This window comes from Bombina bombina, chromosome 1 (genome assembly GCF_027579735.1).
Source record: "Bombina bombina isolate aBomBom1 chromosome 1, aBomBom1.pri, whole genome shotgun sequence".
Classification (NCBI taxonomy): Eukaryota; Metazoa; Chordata; class Amphibia; order Anura; family Bombinatoridae; genus Bombina; species Bombina bombina.
Genome location: NC_069499.1, coordinates 364,046,348 through 364,061,626, shown reverse-complemented (window position 1 = coordinate 364,061,626; position 15,279 = coordinate 364,046,348). Strand labels below are relative to the sequence as shown.

The 15,279-nt window shown below is 40.5% G+C and overlaps 1 protein-coding gene across 1 annotated transcript in view; it reads left to right on the top strand.

The window, feature by feature from the left end:
- The window catches only part of DARS1 (aspartyl-tRNA synthetase 1), a 436,414-nt gene that overhangs the window by 341,228 nt on the left and 79,907 nt on the right, over positions 1–15,279 (top strand). The window contains exon 11 of the mRNA XM_053698254.1: positions 831–965. Coding sequence (XP_053554229.1) covers positions 831–965 — 135 coding nt within the window. The remainder of the gene's footprint in view (positions 1–830; positions 966–15,279) is intronic.

Below are 15,279 nucleotides of genomic sequence, written 5' to 3'. Positions count from 1 at the left end.
TTTTCATGGGCTCTCACTGTCATTAGAAGGGAAAATATAATTTATGCTTACCTGATAAATTTGTTTCCTTCTTGGCAGTTAGAGTCCACGAACCCTCCCTGATTTTGTGTAGTGGCGGTAGTCTTGGCACCTCTGTACCCCTTGTGTGTCTCTTCTTTTCCTTATCCTCGGCTTGAACTACTGAGAGGGTAGGGGAGTGGACGGGATACTTCAGTGTTCTGTTTGGGGTGTCTTTGCCACCTCCTGGTGGCCAGGTGAAGTATTTATCACTGCCAAGAAGGAAAATAATTTATATGGTAAGCATAAATTATATATTTTTTAAAAATAATTGATTTTTATTCACCCTGGATGAAAGCAAGATTTATATTTACTAGTTATTCACATTGAGTGACATCATACTGTATCCCACTGATTTGACATCCTGCCTCTATGATTAGACATAGACTAATATAGTAAACATTTTGTAATGAATTACTGTGTATGTGTTGTTTCCTGAATTTAAAGTGTCAGTATAGAAAAGGTATTTATTAGACTTTAACATAGCCAGAAGACTTTTTTTTGTCTCCATGTTTTGTCTTCTCACACACTCCTAGAGACATTCTATTCTGTTACTAGTAGGGTACCAGGCCTTATGGTTATTTTAAGGGGTTTCTGTATACTCCAGATGTTAGTGTGTACCACATCAACGCTAAATATGGTTTCCTTCAGGTTTGAGAACCTATATGTTTCTGTATGTATTATTATGCATATTACGATAAACTCACTAAACACATGTGTAAACACAATAGTCTGAAATCCATTTCAGTAAACTTTCTTCTTTTCTTTACCAGCCGCCAGTGAGGGAGGAGCCAATGTATTCACAGTATCCTATTTTAAGACAAGTGCCTATTTGGCTCAGTCCCCACAGCTCTACAAGCAGATGTGTATATGTGCTGATTTTGAAAAAGTGTTCTGCATCGGGCCAGGTGAGGAATGCCTTATTGTTTTATTGCTTAAAGTATTTTAATTTAAATACTATGAGAAATCTACCTCTGGATACATTTGTTTTATAAAAAAGGGATGCTCCAGTTCTTGTCCTCTTATATCATGTATCAATTATGTATAATTGTATATATAAAAATATCTGACCCCTAGATTTTGAACAGATTTGTTGATGTTATGATCATCATCCACTTGTTACACAGGTGGAGGGGGAGGACCACAGCCCAATAAAAAATATTGTGACCCATCTAGCCCTATAGGTTAGAAGACCAAGGAAACCCCATTGTTTGTTCTATTTAAAGTGGGAAGTTTTTTTAAAAATATGCAAGATTTCACTAAAAGGGACATGATTCTCATATTCACTTGAAAGTGATGAAGCATCACTACATGGTGAAGCTGATGTTTTTATATATACTGCGGCAGTGACACTGATTCATTTGTAAATAAATTAACCACTCAGGTATGAAATAGTCAGTTTATTTCAGGCTAGTATTCTGGCCAAAGTTTATCAAAGTAAAATTCACACAAATCTCACCTTTTCTGCCCCTAATAAAGGGACAAATTAGATCTCATGTTTAATGAAAATGAATTGCGCCAAAAATGGGCTTAAAGGGACACTGAACCCAAATGTTTTCTTTCGCGATTCAGATAGAGCATGAAATTTTAAGCAACTTTCTAATTTACTCCTATTATCAAATGTTCTTCTGAAATGCAAGAATGTAAGTTTAGATGCCCATTTTTGGTGAACAACCTGGGTTGTTCTTGCTGATTGGTGGATAAATTGATCCACCAATAAAAAAAGTGCTGTCCAGGGGTCTGAACCAAAAAAAAAAAGTATAGATGCCTTCTTTTTCAAATATAGATAGCAAGAGAACGAAGAAAAATTGATAATAGGAGTAAATTAGAAAGTTGCTTAAAAATGCATGCTCTATCTGAATCACAAAAGAAAAAAATTGGGTTCAGTGTCCCTTTAAGTTAGTAGACAAGAAAGGCCACTTGCACAGTTACACAGATTCTTAATATCTCTATTCACTTTAATAGAAATCGATAAGTGTGACTAGACTTGTGCACCCTGCAAATATTTAACATAATGTGCCCTCGTTTCTTCGCAAAGCAATAGTAATGTTTTCTTATCACAGCTGGTGTAATGGTGAGACTGATTTAACTCAGTTGGTTTATACCTTTTTCGCTCTGATTTATTCTGCCCACTAAAGAACCACAAGAAAGTGTAAAAAGATTTCCTAGGATTTTTAGGATCAGAACGGATGTAAACGCAACTGGTTTCAACGGTATAACAGAGAAATAGTACAGCGTGTTAGGAATAGCATTTTTCTTTGTATCTAGAAACAGAGATTATCTATTTTTTTGCTTATTTGCTCGTAACATAGTAGATGAGGTTGAAGAGTCCATTGAGTTTAACATTTACAACTCTTAAGATACTTACAATAAAAGCTCCAGTTGATCTTAAATTAATCCCATTAAAAAAGGTGATTTAACACAAGCAATCATATCCCTGAATTCTGTTTTATAGGCAGAAATTATTCTAAACCATTTTTATTAAATGTATTTAGGGTATTGGCATTTACTAATTTAGTTCCATAATGTGATTGCTATTACAGTGAAAAAAACGTTTACGTTGCTGTAGATTAAATCTCCTTTCCTCCAGCCTTAAATTGTGGGCCTTGAATATATTTATATAGACAAATAGAAGAAGAGAGGCGCCAAACATAAAACAGTATTGTAGGTCCAATGCAGTGAAAGAGGTGAAATCCCCCCCTGGATAGGACTGTATACTCACAAGATGAGCGGCACAATCAGCGTGCCTTAAACCACAAGTCGGGACTGTTCAGAGTCGCCCGACAGACACCCCCAGGCTAATACACGTCACCACGGGACTTCCAATCCGCTGCGGGTAATATCACTCTGTTGCAACTGCCCGAGATCAGCTGGGAATTGCAGCGTCGGTTGTTTCAGACGATAAATGCAGACTCCTTCTTAGTAAAGATCAAAGGACAAGGTGGATAGGTACTCAAAACAAAGGAGCACGTAAGGTAAATATAAAAAACGTGATTTATTACAGATTAAAACAGCAACGCGTTTCTCGGCTGAATGGCCGTTTCATCAGGCTGTCATATAATATATTTCTCCAACATAGGTGTGTCCGGTCCACGGCGTCATCCTTACTTGTGGGATATTCTCTTCCCCAACAGGAAATGGCAAAGAGCCCAGCAAAGCTGGTCACATGATCCCTCCTAGGCTCCGCCTTCCCCAGTCATTCTCTTTGCCGTTGCACAGGCAACATCTCCACGGAGATGGCTCAGAGTTTTTAGGTGTTTAAATGTAGTTTTTATTCTTCTATCAAGAGTTTGTTATTTTAAAATAGTGCTGGTATGTACTATTTACTCTGAAACAGAAAAGAGATGAAGATTTCTGTTTGTAAGAGGAAAATGATTTTAGCAACCGTTACTAAAATCGATGGCTGTTTCCACACAGGACTGTTGAGATGAATTAACTTCAGTTGGGGGAAACAGTGAGCAGACTTTGGCTGCTTGAGGTATGACACATTTCTAACAAGACTTGGTAATGCTGGAAGCTGTCATTTTCCCTATGGGATCCGGTAAGCCATTTTCTTAATTTTCAATATAAGAATAAAAGGGCTTCACAAGGGCTTTAAAGACTGGTAGACATTTTTCTGGGCCAAAACGATTACTTTATAAGCATATTTAATGGTTTATAACTTTGGAGAGTTATTTTAATCTTGGGATTTTTGTTAAAAAAACGGCAGGCACTGTATTGGACACCTTTTTCACTGGGGGCCTTTTCTAGTCATAGGCAGAGCCTCATTTTCGCGCCACTAATGCGCAGTTGTTTTTGAGAAGCAAGGCATGCAGATGCATGTGTGAGGAGCTCAGATCCACTGAAAAAGCTTATTGAAGGCGTCATTTGGTATCGTATTCCCCTCTGGGCTTGGTTGGGTCTCAGCAAAGCAGATACCAGGGACTGTATAGGGGTTAAATGTAAAAACGGCTCCGGTTCCGTTATTTTAAGAGTTAAAGCTTTCAAATTTGGTGTGCAATACTTTTAAGGCTTTATGACACTGTGGTGAAATTTTGGTGAATTTTGAACATTTCCTTCATACTTTTGCGTATATTCAGTAAAAAAGTGTGTTCAGTTTAAAATTTAAAGAGACAGTAACGGTTTTATTTTAAAACGTTTTTTGTGCTTTGTTATCAAGTTTATGCCTATTAACATGTCTGAACTATCAGATAGACGATGTTCTGTATGTTCGGAAGCCAAGGTTCCTCTCCATTTAAATATATGTGATGAATGTGACAAACAAAGTAGGGACAATGATGCCACTGATAATAATGTTGCCCTAAATGATTCCTTAAGTGAGGGGAGTAAGCATGGTACTGCATCATCTCCTTCTATGTCTACACCAGTCTTGCCCACTCAGGAGGTCCCTAGTGCATCTAGTGCGCCAATCCTCCTTACTATGCAACAATTAACGGCTGTAATGGATAATTCTATTAAAAACATTTTAGCCAAAATGCCCACTTATCAGCGAAAGCGCGACTGCTCTGTTTTAGATACTGAAGAGCATGAGGACGCTGATGATAATGGTTCTGTCATGCCCTTACACCAGTCTGAAGGGGCTAGGGAGGTTTTGTCTGAGGGAGAAATTTCAGATTCAGGAAAAATTTCTCAACAAGCTGAACCTGACGTTATTACATTTAAATTTAAATTGGAACATCTCCGCGCTCTGCTTAAGGAGGTGTTATCTACTCTGGATGATTGTGACAATTTGGTCATTCCAGAGAAATTATGTAAGATGGACAGGTTCCTAGAGGTCCCGGTGCCCCCCGAAGCTTTTCCTATACCCAAGCGGGTGGCGGACATTGTAAATAAAGAATGGGAAAGGCCCGGCATACCTTTTGTCCCTCCCCCTATATTTAAGAAATTATTTCCTATGGTCGACCCCAGGAAGGACTTATGGCAGACAGTCCCCAAGGTCGAGGGGGCGGTTTCTACTCTAAACAAACGCACCACTATCCCTATAGAAGATAGTTGTGCTTTCAAAGATCCTATGGATAAAAAATTAGAGGGTTTGCTTAAAAAGATGTTTGTTCAGCAAGGTTACCTTCTACAACCAATTTCATGCATTGTTCCTGTCACTACAGCAGCGTGTTTCTGGTTCGAGGAACTAGAAAAGTCGCTCAATCAAGCATCCTCTTATGAGGAGGTTATGGACAGAGTTCAAGCACTTAAGTTGGCTAACTCTTTTACCTTAGACGCCACTTGGCAATTAGCTAGATTAGCGGCGAAAAATTCAGGTTTTGCTATTGTGGCGCGCAGAGCGCTTTGGCTGAAGTCTTGGTCAGCGGATGTGTCCTCCAAGAACAGATTGCTTAACATCCCTTTCAAGGGGAAAACGCTGTTTGGCCCTGACTTGAAAGAGATTATTTCAGACATCACTGGGGGAAAGGGCCACGCCCTTCCTCAGGATAGGTCTTTTAAGGCTAAAAATAAAACAAATTTTCGTCCCTTTCGCAGAAACGGACCAGCCTCAAATTCTACATCCTCTAAGCAAGAGGGTAATTCTTCTCAAACCAAGCCAGCCTGGAGGCCGATGCAAGGCTGGAACAAAGGTAAGCAGGCCAAGAAGCCCGCTACCGCTACCAAGACAGCATGAGATGCTGGCCCCCGATCCGGGACCGGATCTGGTGGGGGGCAGACTCTCTCTCTTCGCTCAGGCTTGGGCAAGAGATGTTCAGGATCCTTGGGCGCTAGAAATAGTTTCTCAAGGTTATCTCCTGGAATTCAAGGAACTACCCCCAAGGGGAAGGTTCCACAGGTCTCAATTGTCTTCAGACCAAATAAAAAGACAGGCATTCTTACATTGTGTAGAAGACCTGTTAAAAATGGGAGTGATTCATCCTGTTCCATTAGGAGAACAAGGGATGGGGTTTTACTCCAATCTGTTCATAGTTCCCAAAAAAGAGGGAACATTCAGGCCAATTTTGGATCTCAAGATCCTAAACAAATTTCTCAAGGTCCCATCGTTCAAGATGGAAACCATTCGGACAATTCTTCCTACCATCCAGGAAGGTCAATTCATGACCACGGTGGATTTAAAGGATGCGTATCTACATATTCCTATCCACAAGGAACATCATCAGTTCCTAAGATTCGCCTTTCTGGACAAGCATTACCAGTTTGTGGCACTTCCATTCGGATTAGCCACTGCTCCAAGAATTTTCACAAAGGTACTAGGGTCCCTTCTAGCGGTGCTAAGGCCAAGGGGCATTGCAGTAGTACCCTACTTGGACGACATACTGATTCAAGCGTCGTCTCTGCCACAAGCAAAGGCTCATACGGACATTGTCCTAGCCTTTCTCAGATCTCACGGGTGGAAAGTGAACGTAGAAAAAAGTTCTCTATTCCCGTCAACAAGAGTTCCCTTCTTGGGAACAATAATAGACTCCTTGGAAATGAAGATTTTTCTGACAGAAGCCAGAAAATCAAAACTTCTAAGCTCTTGTCAAGTACTTCATTCTGTTCTTCTTCCTTCCATAGCGCAGTGCATGGAAGTAATAGGTTTGATGGTTGCGGCAATGGACATAGTTCCTTTTGCGCGAATTCATCTAAGACCATTACAACTGTGCATGCTCAGACAGTGGAATGGGGATTATACAGATTTGTCCCCGACGATCCAAGTAGATCAGAGGACCAGAGATTCACTCCGTTGGTGGCTGACCCTGGACAACCTGTCCCAAGGGATGAGCTTCAAAAGACCAGAGTGGGTCATTGTAACGACCGACGCCAGCCTGGTGGGCTGGGGCGCGGTCTGGAAACACCTGAAGGCTCAGGGTCTATGGTCTCGGGAAGAATCTCTTCTCCCGATAAACATTCTGGAACTGAGAGCGATATTCAATGCTCTCAAGGCTTGGCCTCAACTAGCAAAGGCCAAATTCATAAGGTTTCAATCAGACAACATGACGACTGTTGCATATATCAACCATCAGGGGGGAACAAGGAGTTCCCTGGCGATGGAAGAAGTGACCAAAGTAATTCAATGGGCGGAGCTTCACTCCTGCCACTTGTCTGCAATCCACATCCCAGGAGTGGAAAATTGGGAAGCGGATTTTCTGAGTCGTCAGACATTTCATCCGGGGGAGTGGGAACTCCATCCGGAAATCTTTGCCCAAATAACTCAATTATGGGGCATTCCAGACATGGATCTGATGGCGTCTCGTCAGAACTTCAAGGTTCCTTGCTACGGGTCCAGATCCAGGGATCCCAAGGCGACTCTAGTAGATGCACTAGTAGCGCCCTGGACCTTCAACCTAGCTTATGTGTTCCCACCGTTTCCTCTCATTCCCAGGCTGGTAGCCAGGATCAATCAGGAGAGGGCTTCGGTGATCTTGATAGCTCCTGCGTGGCCACGCAGAACTTGGTATGCAGACCTGGTGAATATGTCATCGGCTCCACCATGGAAGCTACCTTTGAGACGGGACCTTCTTGTTCAAGGTCCGTTCGAACATCCGAATCTGGCATCACTCCAACTGACTGCTTGGAGATTGAACGCTTGATTTTATCAAAGCGTGGGTTCTCAGATTCTGTCATTGATACTCTTATTCAGGCTAGAAAGCCTGTAACTAGAAAAATTTACCATAAAGTATGGAAGAAATATATCTGTTGGTGCGAATCGAAAGGATTCCCATGGAACAGGGTAAAAATTCCTAAGATTCTGTCCTTTCTACAAGAGGGTTTGGAGAAAGGATTATCTGTAAGTTCTTTGAAGGGACAGATTTCTGCTTTATCTGTTTTACTTCACAAGAAGCTGGCGGCTGTGCCAGATGTTCAGGCTTTCGTTCAGGCTCTGGTTAGAATCAAGCCTGTTTACAAACCTTTGACTCCTCCTTGGAGTCTCAATTTAGTTCTTTCAGTTCTTCAAGGGGTTCCGTTTGAACCCTTACATTCCGTAGATATTAAGTTATTATCTTGGAAAGTTTTGTTTTTGGTTGCAATTTCTTCTGCTAGAAGAGTTTCAGAGTTATCTGCTCTGCAGTGTTCTCCTCCTTATCTGGTGTTCCATGCAGATAAGGTGGTTTTGCGTACTAGACCTGGTTTTCTTCCGAAAGTTGTTTCTAACAAAAATATTAACCAGGAGATAGTTGTGCCTTCTTTGTGTCCGAATCCAGTTTCAAAGAAGGAACGTTTGTTGCACAATTTGGATGTAGTTCGTGCTCTAAAATTCTATTTAGAGGCTACAAAGGATTTCAGACAAACATCTTCCTTGTTTGTTGTTTATTCTGGTAAAAGGAGAGGTCAAAAAGCAACTTCTACCTCTCTCTCTTTTTGGCTTAAAAGCATCATCAGATTGGCTTATGAGACTGCCGGACGGCAGCCTCCTGAAAGAATCACAGCTCATTCCACTAGGGCTGTGGCTTCCACATGGGCCTTCAAGAACGAGGCTTCTGTTGATCAGATATGTAAGGCAGCGACTTGGTCTTCACTGCACACTTTTACCAAATTTTACAAATTTGATACTTTTGCTTCTTCGGAGGCTATTTTTGGGAGAAAGGTTTTGCAAACCGTGGTGCCTTCCATCTAGGTGACCTGATTTGCTCCCTCCCATCATCCGTGTCCTAAAGCTTTGGTATTGGTTCCCACAAGTAAGGATGACGCCGTGGACCGGACACACCTATGTTGGAGAAAACAGAATTTATGTTTACCTGATAAATTACTTTCTACAACGGTGTGTCCGGTCCACGGCCCGCCCTGGTTTTTTAATCAGGTCTGATGATTTATTTTCTCTAACTACAGTCACCACGGTATCATATGATTTCTCCTATGCAAATATTCCTCCTTTACGTCGGTCGAATGACTGGGGAAGGCGGAGCCTAGGAGGGATCATGTGACCAGCTTTGCTGGGCTCTTTGCCATTTCCTGTTGGGGAAGAGAATATCCCACAAGTAAGGATGACGCCGTGGACCGGACACACCGTTGGAGAAAGTAATTTATCAGGTAAACATAAATTCTGTTTTATATGAAGTAATCATGTCACCTCAAGCCCCTTTTTTTCTAGAGAAAACAGACCGAGTTTGGCTAACATCTCCTTATAGCTTAAATTCTCCATTCCCCATATTATTCTGCAATGTATTTTTGTTTTACATTAGTCCCAGAACTGCACTCCATACTCAAGGTGAGGTCTTACCAGTGACTTATATAGTGACAGTATGTTTTCCTCTCTTGTATCAATGCCTCTTAATACATGCTAGTATCTTATTAGCCTTAAAAGACACTTTCTGCATTGTGCATCCATATTTAGCCTGTTATCTGTAAATACTCCCAAATCCCTTTCCTCCTCTGTTTTGCCAAGTCTAGTCCCATTTAAATAGATTGCCTGCTTATTTTTATTTTTGAAATGTAGAACCTTGCATTTTCCAGTATTAAATCTTATTTTCCCATTTACCTGCCCATTCTTCTAATTTTTGTAGATCTCATTGTAAAGCAATTCCTTTCTGCACTGACCTAATAACCTTGCACAACTTTGTATCATCTGCAAAAAAAGGATGTTGCGATTTTATTTCTTGTTCCAAGTCATTAATAAAAATATTAAAAAGGGGGGGGGCGTGTCCAGGCAGCAACCGCAATGGCCACAAAAAATTGAAGCTAGTAGCAAGGTCTCGAATATCTGCCGGCTATCCTTAGACAAACGCAGCATCCACACCTAAACATTACGGCTAAACACTCCCCATGTGCTGGAGTATCAGACAAATAGTTTTTTTAGCTGCATGCATAACCTACAAGCTTGGTTCTGGATCATCGAGATAACAGCTGACGGCCTACCCTTTGGATCTCAGCACCCTCCCCCGGTAACCCGGGTTAAGCAGGTCTACACCAACTGCTGCATTCTAACCTACATCATCCCCACTCACAGACAACACATGATAATACAGCTCTGCAGAACCTGAAACAGGGCAGCTGTGTTGTTATTCGGCAATATTACCCTAGGACCTGAAGGTTTTCACGTGCTTTTCTGTCATGGCGGCTCTAGACAAATGGGAGCATCTGGTACAGTCTGCCCTAGATTTCCACTTTCAGGAGCTGAAATGGAGCTTGCAGAGTATACTGGCCCTAATATTTCAGGAATCAGTAAGGAAGGAGGACCCTATTAAGCTAAGCCCCCACAAGTATAAAGATGGGCTTTACCATGGAGCTCAGCGTATAAAAGAGGAGCCTATCCTTCGTAATTCTGAAGAGCAGCACTTATCCCCTGTTCCGGCATGGGAAAGCCACCTTACGTCTGAGCATATAGAGGTTTTCCGTGGTTCGGGTTACATTACAGAGCCTTGAAGATTATTTGGTCCTATCCCAGGCGAGACATGCCTAGAACTTATGCAGAAACAACGGAAGGATCCGCATTCAATTGTACCAGCGAGACTTTTAAGCAGCGAGATCTCTTTTCACATGAGCAGAGTTATTCTGAAACGCCAGGTGTTCCAAGCTGCTGTTATTGACGAACTTCATCTACAGAGGGCATTTTCCCAGGGTAACAAGTACATACCAGCATATAATACCTCTGAGACTGCAGAAGGGGCCAATGGTTTCTAACATCTTGTGAGCAGGAGTAGGTTAAAAGGTATGTCTCACCTCTTGATCCTTGAAAACTCCCATACCTAATTTCTGTTAGGCTTATGTTTATACGCTTTTGATGTTTTTATAAGTGATTTTATTGTTTTTTGCCAAAGGTTTTATAATATAAAAAGCTTAGAGGCTTTGCACATATCTTCTACTAACTATGAAGACCAACTGACATACTACTGTATACCAATTGTCTGAACTTACTCTCTGCTAACAAAAGCTTTACAGGGGGAAGGACATTTACCTAAGATATGCCAGACACGAAACTGAACATTCTATTACATAAAGGACCTGTTGTAAAATATCTAAGGGTACACACAAACAGGGTCCATCTATACCTCTAGAATGAATTGTTTTAGTAAAATACCTATAGCCTAGCTCTCTGCAACTTTACTATCTTAGTGATCCCTTACAGAGCGATACAGAGCTAAACGGTATGAAAGCTATATCATATCAGACCTACAGTATGTTCTCTTAGATTATAGAGCTTATCTTCACAATATACCAGTGTGAGATATTAATTACACATTCAATTGATGAACCCTAGTTATGGTATTCAGTTGCATCTGACTAGTCTGTGTAATATTGTTTCATTTTTTGGGGGCACTGTCAGCGGCCGAGATGGTGTTCCGTGAATATGTTTTAAAACACAGGCAAACCTCACTCTCAGACTAATTACAAGGGACCATATTACTTGATTATGATTGTGTATTATTTAGCTGATAACCCTCTAGTCTAGCCTAACTACAGTGGGGCTACCTAATTTTATTTACCTGTACTTTAGGTAATGGTGTTTAAAGGGTTCTTAGGTTATATAATATTTTAAGATCTGTGAGTGACTCCTGCAATTCAAGCGCTAACCTATTTTAGAGTACACTTATTCCCTATGACACTGTACCATACCCAAGAGTGGCTTTATATCATTTTAGTATACCTCCATTGATGTTAATTATTACACATAGGTCCAAGAGTGGCCTATCGATATTGTAGGAGGTTCTTATAAATATAAAAAAACGAGGTTTCAGTTATACCTGCCTTATCATTTCTTGCTTTATTTGTCATTATATTCATATGTTTTCATCGTTGTACGAAAATAGTGTTTATGTTACTATATTTTGAGACTTATTGAATTTTATTTGTGTTGTTTATCTCACTGAAAACCGGCTATATATCAGTTCAGCCTACATCCATTGATGTTAGTTATTGCACATAGATATTACCCAGAGTGGCCTATCGACATAAGGGGAGGCTCCTATACCTTCATAAAGAGAAGTGTCAGATATATTTGCATTGTTTTTTTTATTTTTATCCTCATCCGGTTCATTTATAACTGTATGTATATGTTTTTATTATTGCACAAAAAGTCGTTTCTGTTTCTAATGAGTCATGGCAAAATATGCTTGTAACATTATTTCCATCTAAAGGGGAGGAGAGTCCACAGCTCCATTCATTACTATTGGGAATTAAGAACCTGGCCACCAGGAGGAGGCAGACACCCCAGCCAAAGGCTTAAATATCTCTCCCACTTCCCTCATCCCCCAGTCATTCTTTGCCTTTTGTCACAGGAGGATGGCAGAGGAGTGCCGGAGTTTCGGAGTAGTCTCTTATGGAGGGTAGTACTCTTTGCAGTGGAACTGGAGTTTTATGTTTGAATATTTTTTTATTAATTTTCAGAAATAAATCATAACAACAAGAAACATACCTTTCTCTCCTTTTACCTCAGTTGCTGGAAGACTCGGAGATAAAGTTTACAATAGCAAATGATTAACCTTCCTGCAATTCAACTTACAGTCTTAATAATGAACTATGGTATCACAATTTACAAGAATGGAGTCTTGCAGTTCCCGATCATGCATGGTATAAGTACCATGGTCTTATATACTTTCCAGAATTCTTCCTTTTGATTATAAAGAGAATTGTTCTTTTAGACTATCTGGACTTGTATTTATCTTATCTAAACATTTAACAGGAAAACATCATAAAGTAAATAATATCTACTCCACTCTAGGTGGTCATAACTAAATAGGATATCGCTGAGAGAAGGTGAGCTAAAGAGAACTAGATTAAAGGGAGGTGGGGAGGGGGGGGGGGGGGGATATGATGTGACGACATATCTCCTCTTTTTTTGTCTGTATGATTCATCTATCAGTCTGTGTTATATGTATTTTAAGGAGTAAAAGTCGGTTGTGATCATATAAACCACCTTGAGTAACATTTCCTCAAGTGCTCACATCATTAGGGCTCACTTATTTATCCAGTAGTACCATACCGCTTGGACCGTGTCTCTGTTGTCTAGGGTATTTGATGCCATCTCATACATAGTATATGTATGATTAATTTTATTATATATTTCCGTCCAGGTGGGGCTCCCTGTTTTCCAGTACCTAGCTATACACGTCCTTGTGATTGTGCATAGGATTCTGATAAATGTGTTGATGTGCTTATTGTATATGTTTATATGTTCGTGTAGGAGGGCCTGTTGTATTGTGAGCTCGATATTTTTGTCTAGGATTTGACTAAGGAAGGTAGATAGATGTCTCCAAATTCCTCTGATTTCTCTGCAATCCCACCACATATGTCTATATGTTCCTACTTCCCCACATCCTCTGTAGCAATAGATACTTCCTTGTGCGTGCATGTGAGCAGTTCTCGTGGGTGTTAAGTACCAGCGGTAAATGGTTTTAGTAACATTTTCTTTAAGGTCTACGCTTATAAGTCCCTTCTCTGCGTTCTGAAATATTGTTTCCCATTCCTTAGTGTCTTTACAAATATGTAGTTCCTTTTCCCACGCCACCATAGTTGATGTTTTTGTGTTGTTCTGTGTAGCTTGTATGGCTATGTATAGGATGGAGATAGCATGTTTATCGCGGTCTGCTGATTTACAGAAGAGTTCTATTGTGGTGGTGTTGCTTTCTCTCGGGTTTTTCATATATGTTTGTATAGCTGATTGTATTTGTAAATAAAGATACCAGTGCAATTTCAGTGGGTGTATTACAGTCTGAAGGTGATTAAATGGCATCACATTTCCACCCTCCAAATAATCCGCTACTCTGTATAAGCCCTTATTTTCCCATTTTTTAATTTGAGTTCTGAGTTCATTAGGCAGTATGAATCTTAGTGGCATGTATAAGGAGTGTTGTGGGAGTAATTTGTATTTAATTCTCGCACGTTTCCAGGTAGTCACTATGAGATGTTCAGTGTAAGGTCTTAGTGTCTCTTTAGTGGTTTGTGTTTTCTCTGGGTCCCAGATAATTGTATCACTTTCACTCCACCCACCTAGATTCGCTTCCAAATTAGGCCATACAATCTCTTTAGATCTCTTCAGTAATAAGACGTCTTGCGCTAATCTAGCAGCGTTATAGTAATCTATTAAATTAGGGGCCCCAATACCTCCCAATTTTTTGTGTCTATTTAAAATTGATTTTGCTATCCTAGTCGTTTTGTTACCTCTAATGAATATTTGAATCTCCTTTTGTAATAGTTCTAGGTCTGTTTTCACTATTTTGATGGGTAGGGTTCTAAATAAATACAATATCCTCGGTAGAGCATTCATTTTAACCGCCGCTACTCTTCCCAACCACGAGAAATTAAAACCCTTCCATTTCAATAGATCTTTTTTAATTTGTTTAAATAATGGGATGTAATTTACTTTGTAAAGCTGTGTGGGACAGTTAGTGAGGTGGATTCCTAGGTATTTGAGAGAATGGTTCATCCATCTAAAGTTAAAATTGGACTCTATCAGAGTCTGAGTCTGTCTGGGGATCGCTATGGGGAGGGCTTCACATTTTTCTGCATTGATTTTGAAACCTGAGATAGCGGCAAAGGTCGCTAGGGTTTGGTATAAGTTAGGCAGCGATATCAGTGGATTTGTTAAAGTCAAGAGTATATCGTCCGCAAAAAGGGACAGCTTATATTCCGTTTTATTGATCTTAACTCCCGTTATATCCACCTGCGAGCGTATTTTGGCTGCTAATGGCTCTATGCACAGGGCAAAGAGCAACGGGGACAGGGGACACCCCTGTCTAGTCCCATTACGAATTGGGAAGGATTTAGATTTATAACCCGCCGATGATACTTGCGCTCCTGGGGAGGAATAAATGGCTTTCAATGCTTTAATGAGTGTTCCCTGAAACCCCATCTTATGTAATATTAGGAACATATAGTCCCAATCAATTCGGTCAAACGCCTTCTCCGCATCCAATGATAGGAGCAGAGAAGGCGTCCGTGTCTCTCTCATGGTGTGAATTAAGTTGGTGACTCTACGTATATTATCTGGGGCTTCTCTACCTTTAATAAAACCCACTTGGTCTGGATGGATCAAGTGGGGTAGGATATGTTTAAGTCTGTTGGCTATTATCTTTGTAAAAATTTTTAGGTCTTGATTGATGAGGGATATTGGGCGATAGCTTTGACATTTTTTGTGATCCTTTCCCGGCTTGGGAATTACTACGATTTTAGCAGCTAACAGGTCAGGAGGAATATCCCCTCCCTCCATGATGTAGTTACAAAATTTAATGAGGTGTGGGATCAATGCTGATTTAAAGAGCTTATAATACTCTCCCGGAAAACCATCCGGGCCTGCAGCTTTTCCTGGTTTAAGATCTTTAATTGCCCCTATCACTTCTATAGTGGATATGGGTGCATTCA